Source organism: Phoca vitulina, unplaced genomic scaffold, assembly GCF_004348235.1.
Source record: "Phoca vitulina isolate PV1807 unplaced genomic scaffold, GSC_HSeal_1.0 scaffold84, whole genome shotgun sequence".
In the NCBI taxonomy this organism is placed as follows: Eukaryota; Metazoa; Chordata; class Mammalia; order Carnivora; family Phocidae; genus Phoca; species Phoca vitulina.
In genome coordinates, this window is record NW_022589787.1 from 3,914,086 (window position 1) to 3,931,862 (window position 17,777).

The following is a 17,777-nucleotide window of genomic DNA, read 5'->3' on the forward strand; positions in this document are numbered from 1 at the left end:
CATACACCTATTGCTTGATTCACCTTGGGCTGTTCTTATTGCATTTCATGATGATTTTTGTGTTGTTCTTGTTGCCTACAGAACTATTCTCTCCTTGACATGAGGCCACCACCACCTGCAATGATCACTTTAAACAATTCTGTGTACTGGCAGGAATTTGAAGATACCTGTGTCTATGAGTGTCTGGATGGCAAAGACTGTCAGAGCTTCTTCTGCTGCTATGAAGAATGCAAATCAGGATCTTGGAGAAAAGGGCGTATTCACATAGACATCTTGGAGCTGGACTCATATTCCCGGGTCTTTTTCCCTACATCGTTCCTGCTCTTCAACTTGGTCTATTGGGTTGGATACCTGTATCTCTAAATGTTGCTATGGCGACGAGTGAAGAGCACTAGGTTTCCCTCTTTACCTTTCACCCTCCCCAGACCAGTAGTGACCAACTGCAGTAGGAAGGAAGGAACACTGCTCAGTTTATCTGAAGTTATACATTACCTTTGAGCAGTACAGGAGTATGTCGCAAATATTTCTATTAGGTATTTCACACTCACACACATGTGTGTGCACACACACATTAATTGAGTTTTAAAGTGATATTCTTGCTAATCCCTTATTAAATCTGTAGCTTGGTGATGTTTATGAATGGTTTTTGGATATTGGAAGCCGTTGCCAATTGTTGCCAAGAAACCTGTAAAACATGCAAGCAAATATCCAAGAAGATCTCTCAGGCCAAGACCCCTTCGATAACTTTCCTTTGCAGCCCTTGGATGTACCAGTGCCCACATTCGTGGAGCCACCACTTGCTGGTACACACTCATGCCGACCTCAGCCCCACGTTCCTGGGCAGTCTGAGTTCAAACGTGAACTGCAGTGAGTTTTGACCCAGTTTCCTCTCCCTGTGGCCTCTTTTATGCTGGCACCATCATTGTTACTTAGCATTCCTTTATCAAATAATCTCACCCTAGGCTTGGGAAGGGTGTATATGCATCCACAAGTTTCCAGTTGAGAAAAAAATAGGATTTTAAAAATTCTCATGTTGCTGAATTCAATGATGTTTATTGTCTCTGAACATCAGTTACTACTTTATTCCAAACTACTGAGAGTCAGCAGTATTTTTACCTTTGGGTTCTGGGACTAGTTCAGCTGGAGTTCAACACTTTACCTTAGTTGTGTTTTACTAGACCAAAACACTACCCCAGAGTATGCGTCTTGCTTATGTTATGCTATTACAGGGTCAGTGATTATCTTCATCTTGCAAAGACAGATATATAGCATTCACAAGATTTTGTCTTGAAAATGTTTTCCAGAGTGTGAAAGAATTGTAGATAGAATTTAAAAATTTCTTAGGCAATATTAACTTTCAAGTCAAATCAAACTTAGATGCAAAAACAAGGGCAATGGCTATCATCAATGATATATTTTGATGAACAAAAATTATTTTATACTTTGAAATATGATTATGTAGCAAAATCCCAAAGAAAAAATCCCCTGAAATTATTACTCTTTTGATATTTTTATAACACAAAACTAACTTGCTTCTTGATGTTAGTTCTTTGTTATGACTGGATGCCAGTATGTACTTCACAAGACTCTTCAGAAGTTTCCCACCATTGATAGGGAAAAAGAAAGTCCTATAGTTCATTAATAATGCTTTGGCATTATTAAAATTTTGGTACTAAAATTTTGGTACCAGTATCTCTGTGCTTCTCATTTTTCTCACCCAGAAAACTGAATTAATTTTATTGGAAACCATAAAATTTTATTTTAATTGTCTATTGTAAATATGATTATTACTCAGAAAAAAAGGTAAAATAATATACAGAGAGAATATATAAAAGTACTGATTTCACACAATTTACTGGACGCAGACCAGACAGAAGGGGATGGGAGTGGAAGAGGCTAGAAAAGTAAAATTAGATGAATCTGTTTATTTTTATGAACATCATTCATATCAAGTGAATGCAAGTATATTGGGATATGATCACCCAGTTTTCAAGGACTTAGTCTATAAATAGTGTGAGATATTCAAGCCCATTGCTTTTCTTCCTGTCAACTCCCTGCCATTTGATTTGATAGTTGCTACATAGACCACAAGCCAATTGGGTTCGATCTAGAAAATTCAGCTTAAAATATAAAATAACAATAAATATTTGTGGAGAACCAGGTTGAACCTATTGGCTTAATAAAATTTCTACTCTATTGGAGAATTTCACCTCCTAGCACCCTTGTTCTGTTTCTTATGCATAAACCACCTTCTTAACCTGGCAGTGGTGGTTTGGAGGCACCCTGACCAAAGTAATTCCTCCATGTCCCACCAAAGCATTGAGTACCCATGGAAGGTGGCCAAAGGTCAGTCTTCTTCAAACATAATTTTCAATTTTATGAATTTATAATATCTAAATATGATGAATTTCAACCCATTATGTCTTTTAAAAAGTTCTGGAGGGAAATGAACTTTCTAGTGAAATTCTTCTTGGAAGGAAAATAAACTTAGAACACTTTTATAACATAAGTTTGGCCCAATTTTACCTTTAAAATTTTATTGATGCTTCTTGTTTCAAAGCCACTCAATATTTAGGTATCATTGGCAACTCTTATGAAATTATATATATAGGATATACGTATCAATAACCTGTTTTCTGAATCCAGCCATTCTCTTCTCCCTGACCTCAGTCATCCTGCTGATCTAAACACATTAGGTTATCATTCATTTTCCATGAAGGGAAACTTTCATCTCAAGAGAGTCTAATAGATGTTCACTCACAAAATGTAAAATACATTTCTGTACATACAGCAATCTACCCACAATGGGTTCTGACTAAAAAGAATTCAGACATCCCCTCAGAACACATTAATGTCAGTGTCTCTGCAGGCTTGCCTGTTCAAGTTCTCTTTATCAATTTCAACTCCTGAGATGAGCCTTCAGTCCACAATAGAGGAGAGTGGCATGTACCTCATGCAGATGCAGAACTCAGGGGCTTGCTTATTAAGTATGTATGAGTTTACCTTTTGGAGAAAGGAAGAGGAGAGGCACAGGAAGAATGTGAGGGAAATGTATCACTCTTAAATTGAAGGACTCTCTTTCACCAGTATGCTTGGTTAGTAGGATTTGTGTGAGGTATATGGATGTAAGACTGTTCTGCACAGACCCAGCACCCTTACAGCTCTGCCCAGCTTGCTTTGCATTTAGACTGGAGAAATACTTTTGTGGTTTTGTGGCAGCTGGTGGGGAAGTTGTCTGAGTGACTGGTATCCTGAAGGTGCTACTGTGTTCCTTACTTTCAGAAATACTGTAAATTGGAGAAATGAGAGTTCTGTATTTTGAAAAGGATTTCTAATTTCTTACCACTGTGGATCATACTTACAACTGTGACTGTCTCTCCTGTAAGATGCATCCAGGTTGAGAGATAAAGAGAAGGCATTTCACATTAATGGAATTAGAGAAAAATGCCTCTTCAGAGCCTAGAAAGTACAGTCTGTACAAAGTCTCAACACCAATGACCAGAGGAGAGATTCTCAGGTACTGGACAGAGAAGGAAAATGTTACTATAATTTACTCTGGACCCAGCCAATACTGCCCCTAATTTGCCCAAAATATGCCTTACAGTAACATACAAAGCTTATATCATACACATCTTATAGATTTTCCATTTCCTGTGATCACATGTATTTCATGCCAGGTTTTTTTTATTGTTTATGAATGGATGGAGACAGGATTTTCAGTTTTTTATGTGCCAAGCAGTCTTATCCTTAATTGTCTATCAATCAGTTAAGAACACAGTTTTTGTGGCTTCAATTGGAAAAATGCTTGTTCTCCATGGCAAAGTATTTTCAGGCTCCATAAGGGAAATTGGAGCCAATCTAAAAGTCATAGAACCTTCACACCAAGTCTTTTTTACCTGGCCATAGCTTGCTGCAGTAAAAGGGTCTAGACATATTTTTGCTGCTCTGCAAAATATCACAGTCTGCAAGCAAAGGTGGGTAATTGACAACCCCATTTTGCATTAACAAATACTTGCCACAACTAGGAAGCAATGGGCACTCTTTATCTAAAGGGCTAGAAAACAAGACAAACAAAACCTCTTCTTCCTTGATCATTTTTATCTCAGCTGCCAATCACTGAGAACTTTCTGTGATTTACTTTGCAAACTTGAAGAATTATAATTGGTTTCCAACCATTATACTTATCACTATATGAGATCAATGTTCTCAAGACACAAAGCACCTTGAAATCTCTCCATATATGCAACTGTCTGCTTTTTCTGAGAGTTTATGAACTATATACATATGAAGTTTCATCATCAATTTCTGTAAAAAAAGAAAAGTTAGTGAATGACTTGGGATAAACATAGATATAAATATACATTGAAATGTTTATCATTAGTCTTGGGCTTCAGAACACTATTGTTTTTAAAATATTCAGAAGGGGGTCTGGAAATAAGGAGGGGAAACAGACTGTAAATACACTGTAAATGTGAAATTCACAAATTTCTGTTGAGTCCCCTTCAAATTGCCCAAAATTGAGGAAGTATGCAATCTGTACATGTTTCTTTCTCTCAAATTTGCCTGTAGGAAACCTTCAGGTTCACATGGTTTAGAAGTACCTCCAAATTGTATAATAACATACAAAGAACCAAAAAAGAACAATTCAGGCTAAATGACAAATCCCTTCTTGTAATTCCTTCTTGACTTACTTTTTACTTAAAAATAAATTTCTATCATTATAAGGAGAAAACATGTATATGTTGAGATAACAGGATAACAACTCAGACATTCATATTTCTGGGAGAATAAAAACTTGGCTTTTTAAAAATGTCTGATAGTTTTGAAGACTAGAGACTAGAGCATTTCGAATCCTCCTTTTAAAATTTCTTCTGATTACAAGTCAGCAATTCCAGGCTATAAGCCTGGTCTAGTTCTAGTAAAGTCAAAAGAGAGGTTGTTCCCTACTGTTGTTTTTTTTTTTTTTTTTTTTTCAAAATGTCCTTTAGTTAAATGATGCTTTGGTTTTTAATGTTGGCAATAAAATACCTTAAGCTTCTTATTACTCTGCTCACATAAAAACCAAATTTTAGACTAGTTTAAATCAGTGTTAAAAATTAGTTGAACAGTCACTAACAAGTTTTCAATGTTTTGAGCTAATCAAGTAGGTTTTTCAGATTGTATAATATAGGAACATGAGCTAGAAAATTAGGAAGACCAAACACACAAACGTGCACACACACGTGCACACACGCATACATACTTCCATACACACACATGCACACACACAAAGCAAACACTGCTTGAATGCAACATTCAGGTAATTGAAGGAAATGTAAATTGTTGTACTTGAATTATTCAGATAACGGCCTACTCTCACCACTTCATTTTTCGAATCTGTAATCACGACACAGTTTTCCACCCCAGTGGATCAGCCCCACAAAGTGAGGGTGATAATGGTTCCTGCAGGGAAGTAAGGTCCTCTATGTCTGTTGAACAGTTTAAACTCAACAGATTGGAAAGAATAGTGAAGATTGATTGTCAATAATGAAATCCCCCAGATTGAGAAGGTAGCTGCTATCTTTTCCTCTTTTCTAGTTATTTGGAGTTTCTTCTTTGTTTTTCCCACTAATCAGTTATTCACAATATAATTAAAGTTCCCAATTTCCATTAAAAGGTAGAAGTCCTAACTCACAGTCAGACTGATTTTCAGGAACAAATGACAAGAGCTTTGGTTTGATTAGAATTTATTATAATAGTTTTTTATTATGCTCTGTTCATATTTATAAGAGCAGGGGTTTGGGGAGGTCAGTTTGTCAACTGAGTGAAAGCCCCCCAATACATAGAGTAACAGTTTAGTCACTTTGATGGGGAGATCAGACCGCCCCATCCTCTATCTAGCCATGACAGTCCCAGTCAACCCATCCACCATTTAGTTAACATGCCCCATTCCTTTAGTCCATGCACTGGCTAGTGCAGGGTAGCCCTGGAATCTATAGAAAAACTTCTAAAAGAAAAGAAAAAAACCTGCATTCGGAAGTAACTTTCAATGCAATTACAAGATAAGTAATGATAGAAAATTCACATAATTTGCTGACTAAATTTTCGAATTCCCAGCCACATAGGATAAGATTTTAGAAGAAATACACTATGCTGCATCACTATAACCGTCATCATCATCACCATCACATCACCACCATCACAATCACCACCATCACCACCATCACTATCATCACCTTCATCACCATCACCACCATCACCATCATCACCACCATAATCACCATCACCATCACATCACCACCATCACCATCATCACCACCATAATCACCATCACCATCACATCACCACCATCACCATCACCACCATCACCACCATCACTATCATCACCTTCATCACCATCACCACCACCACCACCACCATCACCATCACCATCACCATCATCATCATCTATATCCTTTTTCTTGTTCCATACTAGTCCTTAGCTATTGATCCAAAACAAAGGTTTAATGTTTTTTCCAAATCATAATGAAATTAGAACTTAAATTAAGAAGAAAATGGATAAGTTTCATTTTAGTTTAAATATTAAATACACAGATCATAGCTTAAAATGTTGCTTTCCTAAAACATTTCCATAACTTCTCTGTGTCCTCCCAGTTCTATCTACCCTTCTTCAAACAAAATTTGAAACAATTCCTTAGGAGAACACTCCACTTACTTTCATTTATTTTGGGTTTTGTATTTGTTTGCTTTGTTTTATCTCACTTGGCTTTTGTATTCTTTTTCATGAAGATAACATATGTATTGGCTAAGAACTTTTTCCCTAAAATGGATGCATCTGTGGTGTCCACAGATTTTCTTCACCAAAAGGACAATCAATATGCTTCATATTATACAATTTGGGTCTGGGCTTTGATTTCCCCCTAATTTATCTTGAGATTTTTACTTTGAGATAGAAATAGACACAGGCAAAATATATTGATTAAATTTACAGTGTTTACTATTATCTGTTCAGAATAACTCTATGAAAACAGTGTAAAAGATACTTTCAATCATTCTTGACCTTCAAAATGACTAATTTTGTGCTAGTGAACAATGTTTACATGCATATATTTGTAAAACCACATGACATGTTTTTCTTTACAAGCAGCTCCTGGACTGAGTGAAAGGGTCATTCCTCATGAGTACATTTTCTATGGAAGATTTTAGAAGAGTAATAATTTCCAGGGATTGGGCCTGGGTTGTCTTGTAAGAAGCAAAGGGCCATCTTGTGTTTACATGCAGTGATGTGTGTATTTGTGTATGTATGTACAGTGGTAAAACTGGAACAACTTATTAACATGTGTATTACTCTACCCATCACCCCAAATGTAGTTGAAACAAGTAGAAAGGAGCACAGTTTCCTAGTGGTAGTGTATTAGCTTACTAAGCATTTAGTTAAGGAAAAGGGAGTGAGGGAGAGATAGAGAGAGAGAGAGGGAGAGAGAGGGAGAGAAACTGATAATCTCTACATTTTCTGGAAATGTGGAACCGCATTCTCTCCTAAAAAAAAAAAAAAAAAAAAAAACAAGTTTAAATACCTGATCAGAAGTTGGTTCTGAGTTCAAACAAGCCTGCCTCCTATTGAGAACACCTGATCATATTTTCACTTGAGTGCACATCTGAGTGATTACTTGATCATTTGTGCAGGTGGTCAATATCATCTGATAGGCTACAAGTAGTTCTCAAGATGTAGGTGGCAAATAGCCATCCTCACACTTGTTTAGGACACAGCTTTCCAATATAACGTGAGAAAGCATCTATCAGGTCTGGTGTGAACCATGTGACATAGGAATTAGCCATAGTGCATGGACTGCCCTCTCTTTTTGAAGCCTGTGTAGGAAGTAAAACCATCTTGAGCCCTGGGGGATGCCCTAGACAGAAAGGAAGGGCAAAAGCACGGGTCTGCTCTCTGCCTCAATAGAATCCTTCCTGCTTGTGAAACCATCTCATTCAGTTGGGAGGAAGGTAGAGGGATTCCAGAGTCTGAGAGCATCTTGGAATCAGCTCTTAGCACACAGTGCAGATGAGCTTGCTCCAAGAAGGGGTCCACCCTGCTCAAGTGCGTGCACCCAACCCTCTCCAGCAAGTGGACCAAGGACCAGGCCAGGGTCCCTGCCCTCACCAAGTGGCCTCCAATAGCCCCTGCTCCCCTGTCGTCCTAAAAGGGCTTGGAAGCCCTGACTCCCAGTCTTCGGGCTATCTCGGTCCCTTCTCTACTGTCCCAAGACGGTACTGAGGTCCCGCTGTTCTCCTCCCCTCTGTCAAGGACGTAACTCCCCGCTAACCGTGCAGCTCAGCTCGTGGTGTCCTAGTGAAACGAGGGCGCACTAGCGCCCGACGTGCCTTGGCGACACGGGCGGCACCGCGCCCCGCTTCGCCCGTACGGTCCTGCCGCAGCCTCTAGGCCCCCTGCCCTGAGCCAGCTGGGCCTGGTGGCTGGGCCACCCTCTGTATTTGTATTTGGATTCCTACGTTTGTACTTCTAATACAAATAAATGCACATGTTGTCAAAAATACTTGAGCCAGGAATGAGCATCTTTCTGGTTTGGGGTGGCCGACCAGGAGGCTGGGGAAACGCAGGCTGGGGTGGAGGTCAAGGGTGCAATTCTGTATGACTCTGCCCACCAGAGGGGCATGGCAACAACTGCCCCTTTTGGGGGCTCAGCTCCCTGCTCAGCCCCACATAGGGACAGATTCTGCAAATGTTAAAGGGGAGGAGGTTAAGTGTCTTCTCTGGCAGAAAGGTTACAAGTGGACAGTGTCCAAAGGAAATGCCTTCCTCTTCCACTCCTGCCAAAGCCCATGAACAGAGATTTCGAACCCATCCCAGAGAGCAGGAGGCCCCACTCCAGCCAAGCCAAGGCAGCTGGTGCCAGCCTTCGGGGCCTCACCTGAAGCTTGGGAGTGGATTAAATAGTGTTGGCAGGGATCCTACACCTTCTATGCATCTGGAAAGGAGAGCTGGCCACCCCCAATGTCCAAACACTGGCTCCGTGGGGTGGTGCTGCAGCCCCACATTACGTAAAGGCAAACCTTCACAAAAACCACAAATCAATTGCAACTACCAGCACTACAGGTAGACAGAAAATTTATACTCTAGTCCCTTTGAATTGAGCACATATTACTAAAAATGAACAACCCCAGATCCTCCAGCTCACATACTATGACTTCAACAAGACTGGACTCTTCAACAAGAGGACTCCACCTCTTCTCAGATGGGCACTGTGCTGGTGGAAGGTAGGGAGGGGGCTATGAGACATTTTCTACCACCTCTGCGTGTTTCTACCTCTGCTCTCAGTCCTAATAGAGGACTCCAAACATGATACTGTGTTTTCAGAAGTTGATTAGACCTCTCCAAGGTATCTAGTCTGGGGTTTTCAGCAATTACTTCTAGGATTACTTCAATCTGTGCTTAAACACTGGTGAACATTTCATGTTCTTAATTGCTTCCTCTTACTAGAATTGTCACATTCTCCCTTGCCTGTGGCCCCTTCAGAGATAAATTATAACAACAGGTCTCATGTATGGAGGACTATGTACTAAGAACTCTGCACACATTGAATCATTCAGTCCTTCCAGCACCCTCTGATGGAGGTACTGTTTTTGTCACCATTGTACTGATAAGACAACTAAGATGTGGGTTAAAATAACTTGTCCAATACTGTAAACCTAAAAAAATGCAGAAAAAATTATTTAAAGGCTAGAAATATGACTTCAAACACTTCAAACCTCCTGTGCTTAGCGGCTACACACAGCCAGTCAGTGTCTTGAAAACCTTGATATTGTGGAGTGAACTTCTGAGACAGTTCTTTTACTGTGGTAGCAATTCACTTTTTAACTAACTTAAACACACCATTGTTTGGAAAAGAGCATCTCTTTCAAAAGGGCATCTAAAGAATGTGTTAAAATGGCACACTGAGGTGATCTGTACTTGATAGAGATCCAATAAAAGCTACTCTCAACTAAAAAGTAATACATAGAACGTTCACTCACTTGATTGCTTGACTTATAAATTAAGAAGAGAGTTCATGCTCAGGAGCTGAAGGTACTAGATGCAGAACGAGAACTCTAGGTAAAAGAGAAACTTCATAAAGTCTCAAGATTTGGGACCCTGAGACTTGGAGTGGCATGTTTAAACTTCTCACCTCACACCAAACTAGATTCTCTTTTCTGAAAACCTTTCATTGACTTTCCCTGGGCCATTAACCTCATTGGTCCAGGCCCAAAGCAAAGTCTCATCTAAGCACAGGCCAGAAGGAGTGCCTCAGGTCTGTTCCTAGGGGAGATGGCAGATACACCTGGGACACAGCAGTATCTTAAATATTTGTATTGAAAGGATACTGGGAAACCTGCCTGGAAGTTATTTTAAGGGTTTTAGAACTAGAAGGGACCAACTATAAGGCTGGGCTGGCTGCATTTATATATGAAGGGATTAAACAGCACCAGCAATTAATTTTTAAGGTTAATGATGAACTAATCAAGAAAAATGACTATTTAAACCTGGATTCACAGTGGTATTCAGCCAAAGAAATTGAGATGCCAGCACTTCCTTGATATACCATAGAGGAAAAGCCTAAGTCTTTGCGAGGTGGGAATATTGGAATGGGTCCATCATGTGCAACTAATCCATCCACCATCTAACCACAAACAGGGACACTTAGGGATAACCCCCTCACCTAGAGGCTGAGAAAGTCATTGGTGAGGGAACTCCAGCATCCATGGAAGCTCAGGAGAGGCTGCAGATGATGGAGATGTGCTACCATGGACCTGAGATCTCTGGTTTCAGTTGGAATTATTAAATCTTGGAGTAGCAGGGCCAGGTGGTGTGACTTAACCTTCAGGGGCAGTGGACTTAATGATCATAATAAGCCCTAGGAATGGAGGAGAAATCAGAGCATGTCAATCCACAAACATCTGAGACAGTGACTAACTGATGCCAAAGTCTGTAGTAATGACATAGATGCAAAGCCTACAAAGGCATCGCTTGATGTATATAATCAGGGAAGTTCTAGGGCAAGCAGGCAGAAACTCATGCTGACATAATAAAAGTTAATGGACCCTTACTGCAGCCCTGGTTTAAGCTGATTCACAGAGTGAGAGTCCCCTTGTGGAGCATGAACCAGATCCCTTTGAAAGGGACCCTGCATCATGGCTAAAAGTATATCCTGAGATTCCTCCTCTAAGCTTTTCCCAGAGAAAAAGAGCTATTCACCAGAGTGACTGTGTCAGGAGAAAAGGGAAATCATCAGAATTTCTAGAGTTATTTGATATTGGTTATGAATTTTAAAAATTCCCTGGGAACACAAAATGACACTAGGTCCAAGGTCACAGTGGGGTTATGGAAGTCAGGGCATAAACAGTCTTTCTTCTTTCTCTTTGCCTGTGCCAATCCTCCAGGAGCCCAGAGGACTAAGGCTCTTAATGTGTAATAGAAGTACACATACTGTAAATCTGATGGAATCTCCACACATTTGTTCTTTGAAGACTGAGAGACAAAGGCTTTAAGAAAAAGCATTCTAGGGACGCCTGGGTGGCTCAGTCAGTTAAGAATCCTACTCTTGGTTTTGACTCAGGTCATGGTCTCAGAGTTGTGGGATTGAGCCCTGGGTAGCTCAATCAGTTAAGCGACCGACGCTTGGTTTCGGCTCAGGTCATGGTCTCAGGGTGGTGGAATCGAGCCTGGAGTTGGCTCCGTGTTTAGTGTGGAGAGATTCTCTCTCCCTCTCCCATGCCCTCCCCCTCTCTGCCTCCCCCCACCTCCACTCAAGCTCTCTCTCTCTCAAATAAATAAATAAGAAAAAGCATTCTATGTGCAAAAGTGTTTTCCAGTGAAGTCACAGCTAAATCTTGCCGAATGAAACACACGATGGTATTTAAAGGAAATAAAACCAGATTACTAAAGTAACCAAGATATAACTGTTCATGTGACAAAAACAGTCATTTTCTTTTTTTTAAGACTTATTTATTTATTTTAGAGAGAGAGAGAGAGAGCACGAGTGGAAGGGGCAGAGGGAAAAGGGAGAGAGAATCTCAAGCAGACTTTGTGCTGAGCATAGAGCCTGACTCAGGGCTCAATCCCAGGACCCTGAGATCATGACCTGAGCCAAAACTAAGAGTCCAACACTCAACTGATTGCACCACCCAGGCACCCCAAAAGCAATCATTTTCTATCATGGTTAACACAATATCAACAAAGGGTATCCCATACCTTTAAATGTCAGGAATGTAGAAGTCAGGGATAAACATGTTCTTATTAAATCAGTAACAGAAAAGCTCATGGTTTTATTTGTTTGGGGCAGTTGAGGTAGGAGACAAAGTGCCTTTTTCTTTCTGACTGTGTTCCATACAATGTTCCCCATGATGCAGAACAGGTTGTCAGTTTGCTTCCACATTTGCTGACCCATGGAGTGAGGACTACTACAGTATGAAGGTCAAGTGGAAGCTGGCCTAACTGCCCCAGTTTGCCAAAATAGTAAATCCAAAATATTGTGATATCCCTGGGGGAGTTTCAATCTCCTTCCATCTAAGATGTAAAAAATGAAGGGGCGATGATTCTACCACCCTTCTGTAACTTGCACATGTGTCTGGTACAAAAGCTAGACAGACCTTAGAGAATGACTTTTTGTAATAAGTGACTTTGGGGATTGTTATACAATGAATCAAGTTACGATGCCATTCACAGACTATTCCAGATGTGATATATTTTCTGGAGCAAATGAACAAAGTCCCTGGCAGTTAGTGTGCAGCTACTAACCCAGGAAATGTTTTGATTTTAGTCCCAATATTAAAAAATGATTGTCTTTCACCTGCAATGACCAGTAATACACTTTGACTCTAATATGAGAACAATGTAAACTCATGTGCTTCTGTCATAATCCCTCTGGGACCTTAATTATATTGATATCCACAGAGCATTATACTAGTCCATTTCAATGGATTCAAAATTATTTAGGTCTTTCAAATGGCAGAATTAAGGATCCTAGATGCTTTAGTAAGAGACTTATTCCAGAGTCCAATAAATTCTGGGGAAGCCCAGAGTCCCACTATATGAGTGACTTTCCCAGGAGCCAGCTGACCTTGAGCATGTCTAGATAGTTCCCCTACATGTAGAGACAAATTGTTCCATCTTCAGTCACCCACAATAAATAAATAAATGTTTGATACATCTCTTTGGACTTTGGAAGCAATATATAAAACATGTAGATATAATGTTTTGACATATTTATTGCATAGCCCATAAAACTGAAAATTGGGGGTAGAACCCATAGCAAAAGAAGTATTTGAAGTAGGTACAGGCTGAAGTGCACAGTAGGCCTTGTGACTCAGCAGAGCCAATGGTGTTTAAGGTATCTGTGACAAACAGGGATGTTGTATGGAATCTCTGACAGGCTGTAATAGGAAAATCACAATGCCTATGCCTTGAGTTTTGGAGCAAAGACTTGTGCCCCTCTATTGACAACCATTCTCCATTCCAGTAGCATTTCCTGGTTTGCTAGTGTGCTTGTAGAGATTTAATGCCTGACTGTGAGTTGCCAAGGAAGATATGTGGCCTGATAGGCCCATCATAAATGGAGATGCTATGTATGACACCATGCCTGAATAGAGGTGGAAAGCATAAGCAATTTTGCATGAGAAGCAGGTACAGATTCTCATGGTATCAAGTCCATATATAAAGTAACCATGACAGAAGGGATTGAGGACATGCATAGGCTCAAGACAATGGACTTTCCTTCACCAGAAATGATCTGCCACCAATGAGAGCCCATCTGTCACCAGAGGAGACCAACTCTACGCCTCTGATACAGCACCATTCCTTAGGGACACTAGCCATCCATCTGGCAGGCTCATTACATAGAACACATCCTTGAGCTAGTGGTGAGTGGTTCCTCTTCTTCGGAATAGATAAGTATTTCTGATGTGAATTTGCCTTTCCTACCAATATGGCCATTCACATATTTGCACTCCTTATTGATTGCCATGGCAGCCCACACAGCATCACCTCTGCTTTTCAGGCCAATACGACTTGCCAGAACTTAAGATGTTCTCATAGATTTATGAATGGTCTAGAAACAAATGCTCTTATTGGTGGCAAATGTTTAAATGGTAATGGTATAATGATATAATCAATGATGGACAAACACACCACAACTCTCCAGTCAGATAATCCACACTGTCTAATAATAGCCATAATTCATTGAGGACCAATGGAATAGAAATAAAAGGCAAAAGAAATGAAGTGTCAGAGCAATTCAAGTGTTAACAGACTCATGAAAAAGAGGGCTGACAGGTTTCTGGACACTCACCTTTAATGTGATTTGTCTGTCCCTTTCACCTTCTTCAGCCTGCCATTCAAGGTTTGAATACAGCATAAATCTCCTCATATGAACACAATATGGAGCAGAAAATCACTGTAATTGAGTGAAGTAGCAAACATGGGGCCAGCAGACAGGTGCATATACCTGACCCAAGGAGATGCAGCATCTGGCATTTTAAAAGCAAGATGCAAAGAAGTACAGATCACCTGGTGACAGAAAGTTAAATTTTATGAATTTAACTCCTATACATTTTTCCCCTGGAGGGGGGGAATAAGTGAATAAACTAAACAAGTAAGAAAAATGCAAAGTTGAGAATAATCTTCCACAAAGAAAGCCTTTTTAAAGATGGAAAGTTAAAAAAGCCAGTCCTCTCCAATCCATTTCCTCCTTCCATCCACAAAGCCTACTTTGCCTAATTCCTCATTTCCAAAAATTAGCTGCTGATAAGCATGACACCTGGGGCTCCTGCTAAAGTCAAGTTCCTCCTAAGTGCTCCCTCTGTAGATTCTGATTTTATTAGGTCTGGAGTAGGACCCACTATTCACAATATGCATTTGTAAAACATTTATCCAACTAAATTGGGAGGAGTTAATGTAGAGGTAACATGAGGAAGATGTGATATCTGAGCAAAGCTCTTTAGTTGTTCCCTTAGAATGGAAGGGGGGATGCAAATCATAAATTAAATAGGTATATCTTTGAGGCTGAGAAGTTTTTGTTTTTGTTTTAGATTTTTAAATTTATTTTAGGGAGAGAGGGAACGCGCTCAGGGGTTAGGGGCAGAGGGAGAGGGAGGGAGAATCTCAAGCAGACTCCGTGCTGAGCACAGAGCCCCATGTGGGGTTCAATCTCACAAACCTGAGATCATGACCTGAGCCGAAATCAAGATTTGCCAACTGTTGATACTCAACAAACAGCGCCACCCAGATGCCCTAGGCTTAGAAGTATTTTTGAAATGAGATTGAAGTAGCAAATCTTCTCTGCAAGCAGTACGGTCCCAGAATTAAGTAGTCTGACCTCAGACACCGAATTTGCCAAGGAGGCTGATACAACAAAGTCTGAAATCTCAGCCTCCTCACATAATCAGAGCTTTCTCACACTGCAGCCTAGACAGGCCAGCAGGGGGATTCGGCTCCATTCAATGTGTGGAGATACACATTGCTTCTCCTACATGGCTCTGTTCTTCTTTTCCACTTATCGAGTGGATGGGGGAGAGAGTGTGAGGCTCACAGGTGGAAGTTGTTTATGGGCTGGGTTGTCAAGTGGCACTCATGCCATGAGGCAGAGCCAAAGAGCAGGGCCACACCCAATTGACTGCACAGGAGGTGGGAAGTGTCCAGCTGTCTGCCTAGGAAGAAAGAGGGGGAGCTTGGAGTTTGGTCAGTGAGAGTCTCTGCCACGCAGGTGAACAGAAGTGGAAGTGGGGTGGGGAACACTTGCAGTTCAAATACCAGCAAGCAATATTGGAAAACCCTGTAGCTGACCAATAAAAACAGCACGTGGTTTTCCATGGACCAGCAATAGCCCCAGCATCTGGATGCTTATTAGAAATGCAGCCTTGGACCCATCCCAGACCCACCGAAATAAATCTGCATTTATAGGCTCCTTAAAATTTGAGAGGTAGTGACTGCTCTTGCCAAGTCAGAATTGTCTTCACATAGTTTAATCTTATGGTATCTTCAAAGGTCATTGGAAATGAAAAGACTCTGATTCAATTAAAATTCACCAGACATCTCCACACACATTACCCCGAATTTAACAGCAATTAAACTAATTATTTCATATGTGACAAAATGACACATTTCAAATTCAGACATATCAATTCCTGTGTATTTCTAGAGTGCTGAGCCCCAAGAACTATCTTTAAAATCATGTAAGAGCATAAAGAATGCATAAACATCAGAATTCATACAAGATAATCCTATTTATAGATATTTGAGATTGTGTTAGATAAAATTCAGATCAAATATCAGCACTTCAATCACCTGTGCCAAGAAAGCTGAGAAGCCTGAGTGACAACTATTACATTGTTGGTCAATTGGGCAAAAACCCAGGGATACTAAAAGGTTTGCATGGCTGTGAGTACAGAGGCAATCTACTTTTCACCGTATACCAAGTCCTGCTAGGTGGCCACTGGCAGGCTAAAGATCTGCGTTATTTCTTTAGGCAAAACCCTTCGATCTGTCAAACAATGAGCGCACTGACAAACTCACTACCACCAGTACAAGGCAGAAAACGGAGGCTCTACCCAGAGGAATGGGTGAAAATCATCCCAGAAGATACCAGAAAGGTATTCTGGTGTTTTAAATACCTTCCCCAAAGGCAGGTTGTTTTGTCTCATTTTTAAAGTATACACCAAACATGTTCTCCAGAAAAAAATGAAATTTCACTACCTTGGATATTGTAATTTTCCCTTAAAAAACAAATATTGTAGAAAGAAGTCCCTCATGGGCAATGCACATGTAGGTACAACAGGTAATAAGCATTTTCAGGCTTATTACCCATTTTAATATAATCATTTTTATGATTCTCAATGTTTCTTTTCCTATTTATTTGTGAACCACCAGGAAAAAGCACACATAAAGAGGAAAAGAATAGAAATCCACATTAGGAATGAAGCCAGCTAAGGCCACTAAACACACACCATGACCCAGCACCAAGATGGTCCTCCGTAAACCAAAGGGCTTACGTTTGGAGATATCAAATATGCCTCCAAGCTCTCTAAAAATGTGAGAAAATAATCCTATTGCATTTAGAATACACCTGACCTGCCTTATTATAAACCCAAACTTGTCACCAGTTCATGGGTGCTATTTAGGCAATGAGAAACAGATTCACTGATCTCAGTTCAGACCTTACAGAAGTCACAGTCCAAAGATGCAAATACGTCTTTGGGTTATTTTCCTATAAATCATGGTTCAGTTTTATTTGGGGGTGGGGGGTCAGGGAGGGATTTCCAGCAGAACGATTTTATAATGGATATTACACATTGGTGAAATTTTAGCTCTATTCTGTAAAAACAAGACATTAGGATTTTTCTAATAAACTGGTAGTTTTGAAGATATTAGATGTATAATGTTTAAAAGCAGAAAATGATGCCAAGGGTTGAGTTTGTATTTTCCATACTGCACTCTGTCAAGGTCCTTGGAGTGTGGGGGAGCATCAGGGAACCCTACCAGACAGTCACCTTAGCCAGAGAGGTTCTGGGAAGGTTTTACACAGCAGGCTTCTTTTAAGATAGGAAAACTGAAAACAAAGCTTAAAGTTTGAAAACCTTTGATACTGTCTGAGTCTACCTCTCTATCCCTCCATTTGCCAGTGTGTTGAAGACAGGAACAGCCTGGATGAAATGAGGTAACGTGTCAGGTTTGCAGAATGGGGCTCTGTGTGTGGAGAGTGTGCGGCATAGGTCTGGGGTCCTGGCTCTTGCTACTGTCGTCTTCGTTG

The 17,777-nt window shown here is 40.3% G+C and overlaps 1 protein-coding gene across 3 annotated transcripts in view; it reads left to right on the top strand.

Annotated features, from left to right (window-relative positions):
• GABRG3 (gamma-aminobutyric acid type A receptor subunit gamma3) overlaps nt 1-571 on the top strand; it is a 746,198-nt gene extending 745,627 nt beyond the window's left edge. For 2 of the 3 annotated variants that reach the window (XM_032395412.1, XM_032395415.1), the window contains one exon: nt 82-416. In XM_032395412.1, the coding sequence (XP_032251303.1) occupies nt 82-363 (282 nt within the window). In that variant the 3' untranslated portion in view covers nt 364-416. Of the gene's footprint in view, nt 1-81 lie in introns of all 3 variants that reach the window. The other variant, XM_032395414.1, reaches the window with a different exon arrangement.
• Nucleotides 572-17,777: the final 17,206 nt, after the last annotated feature.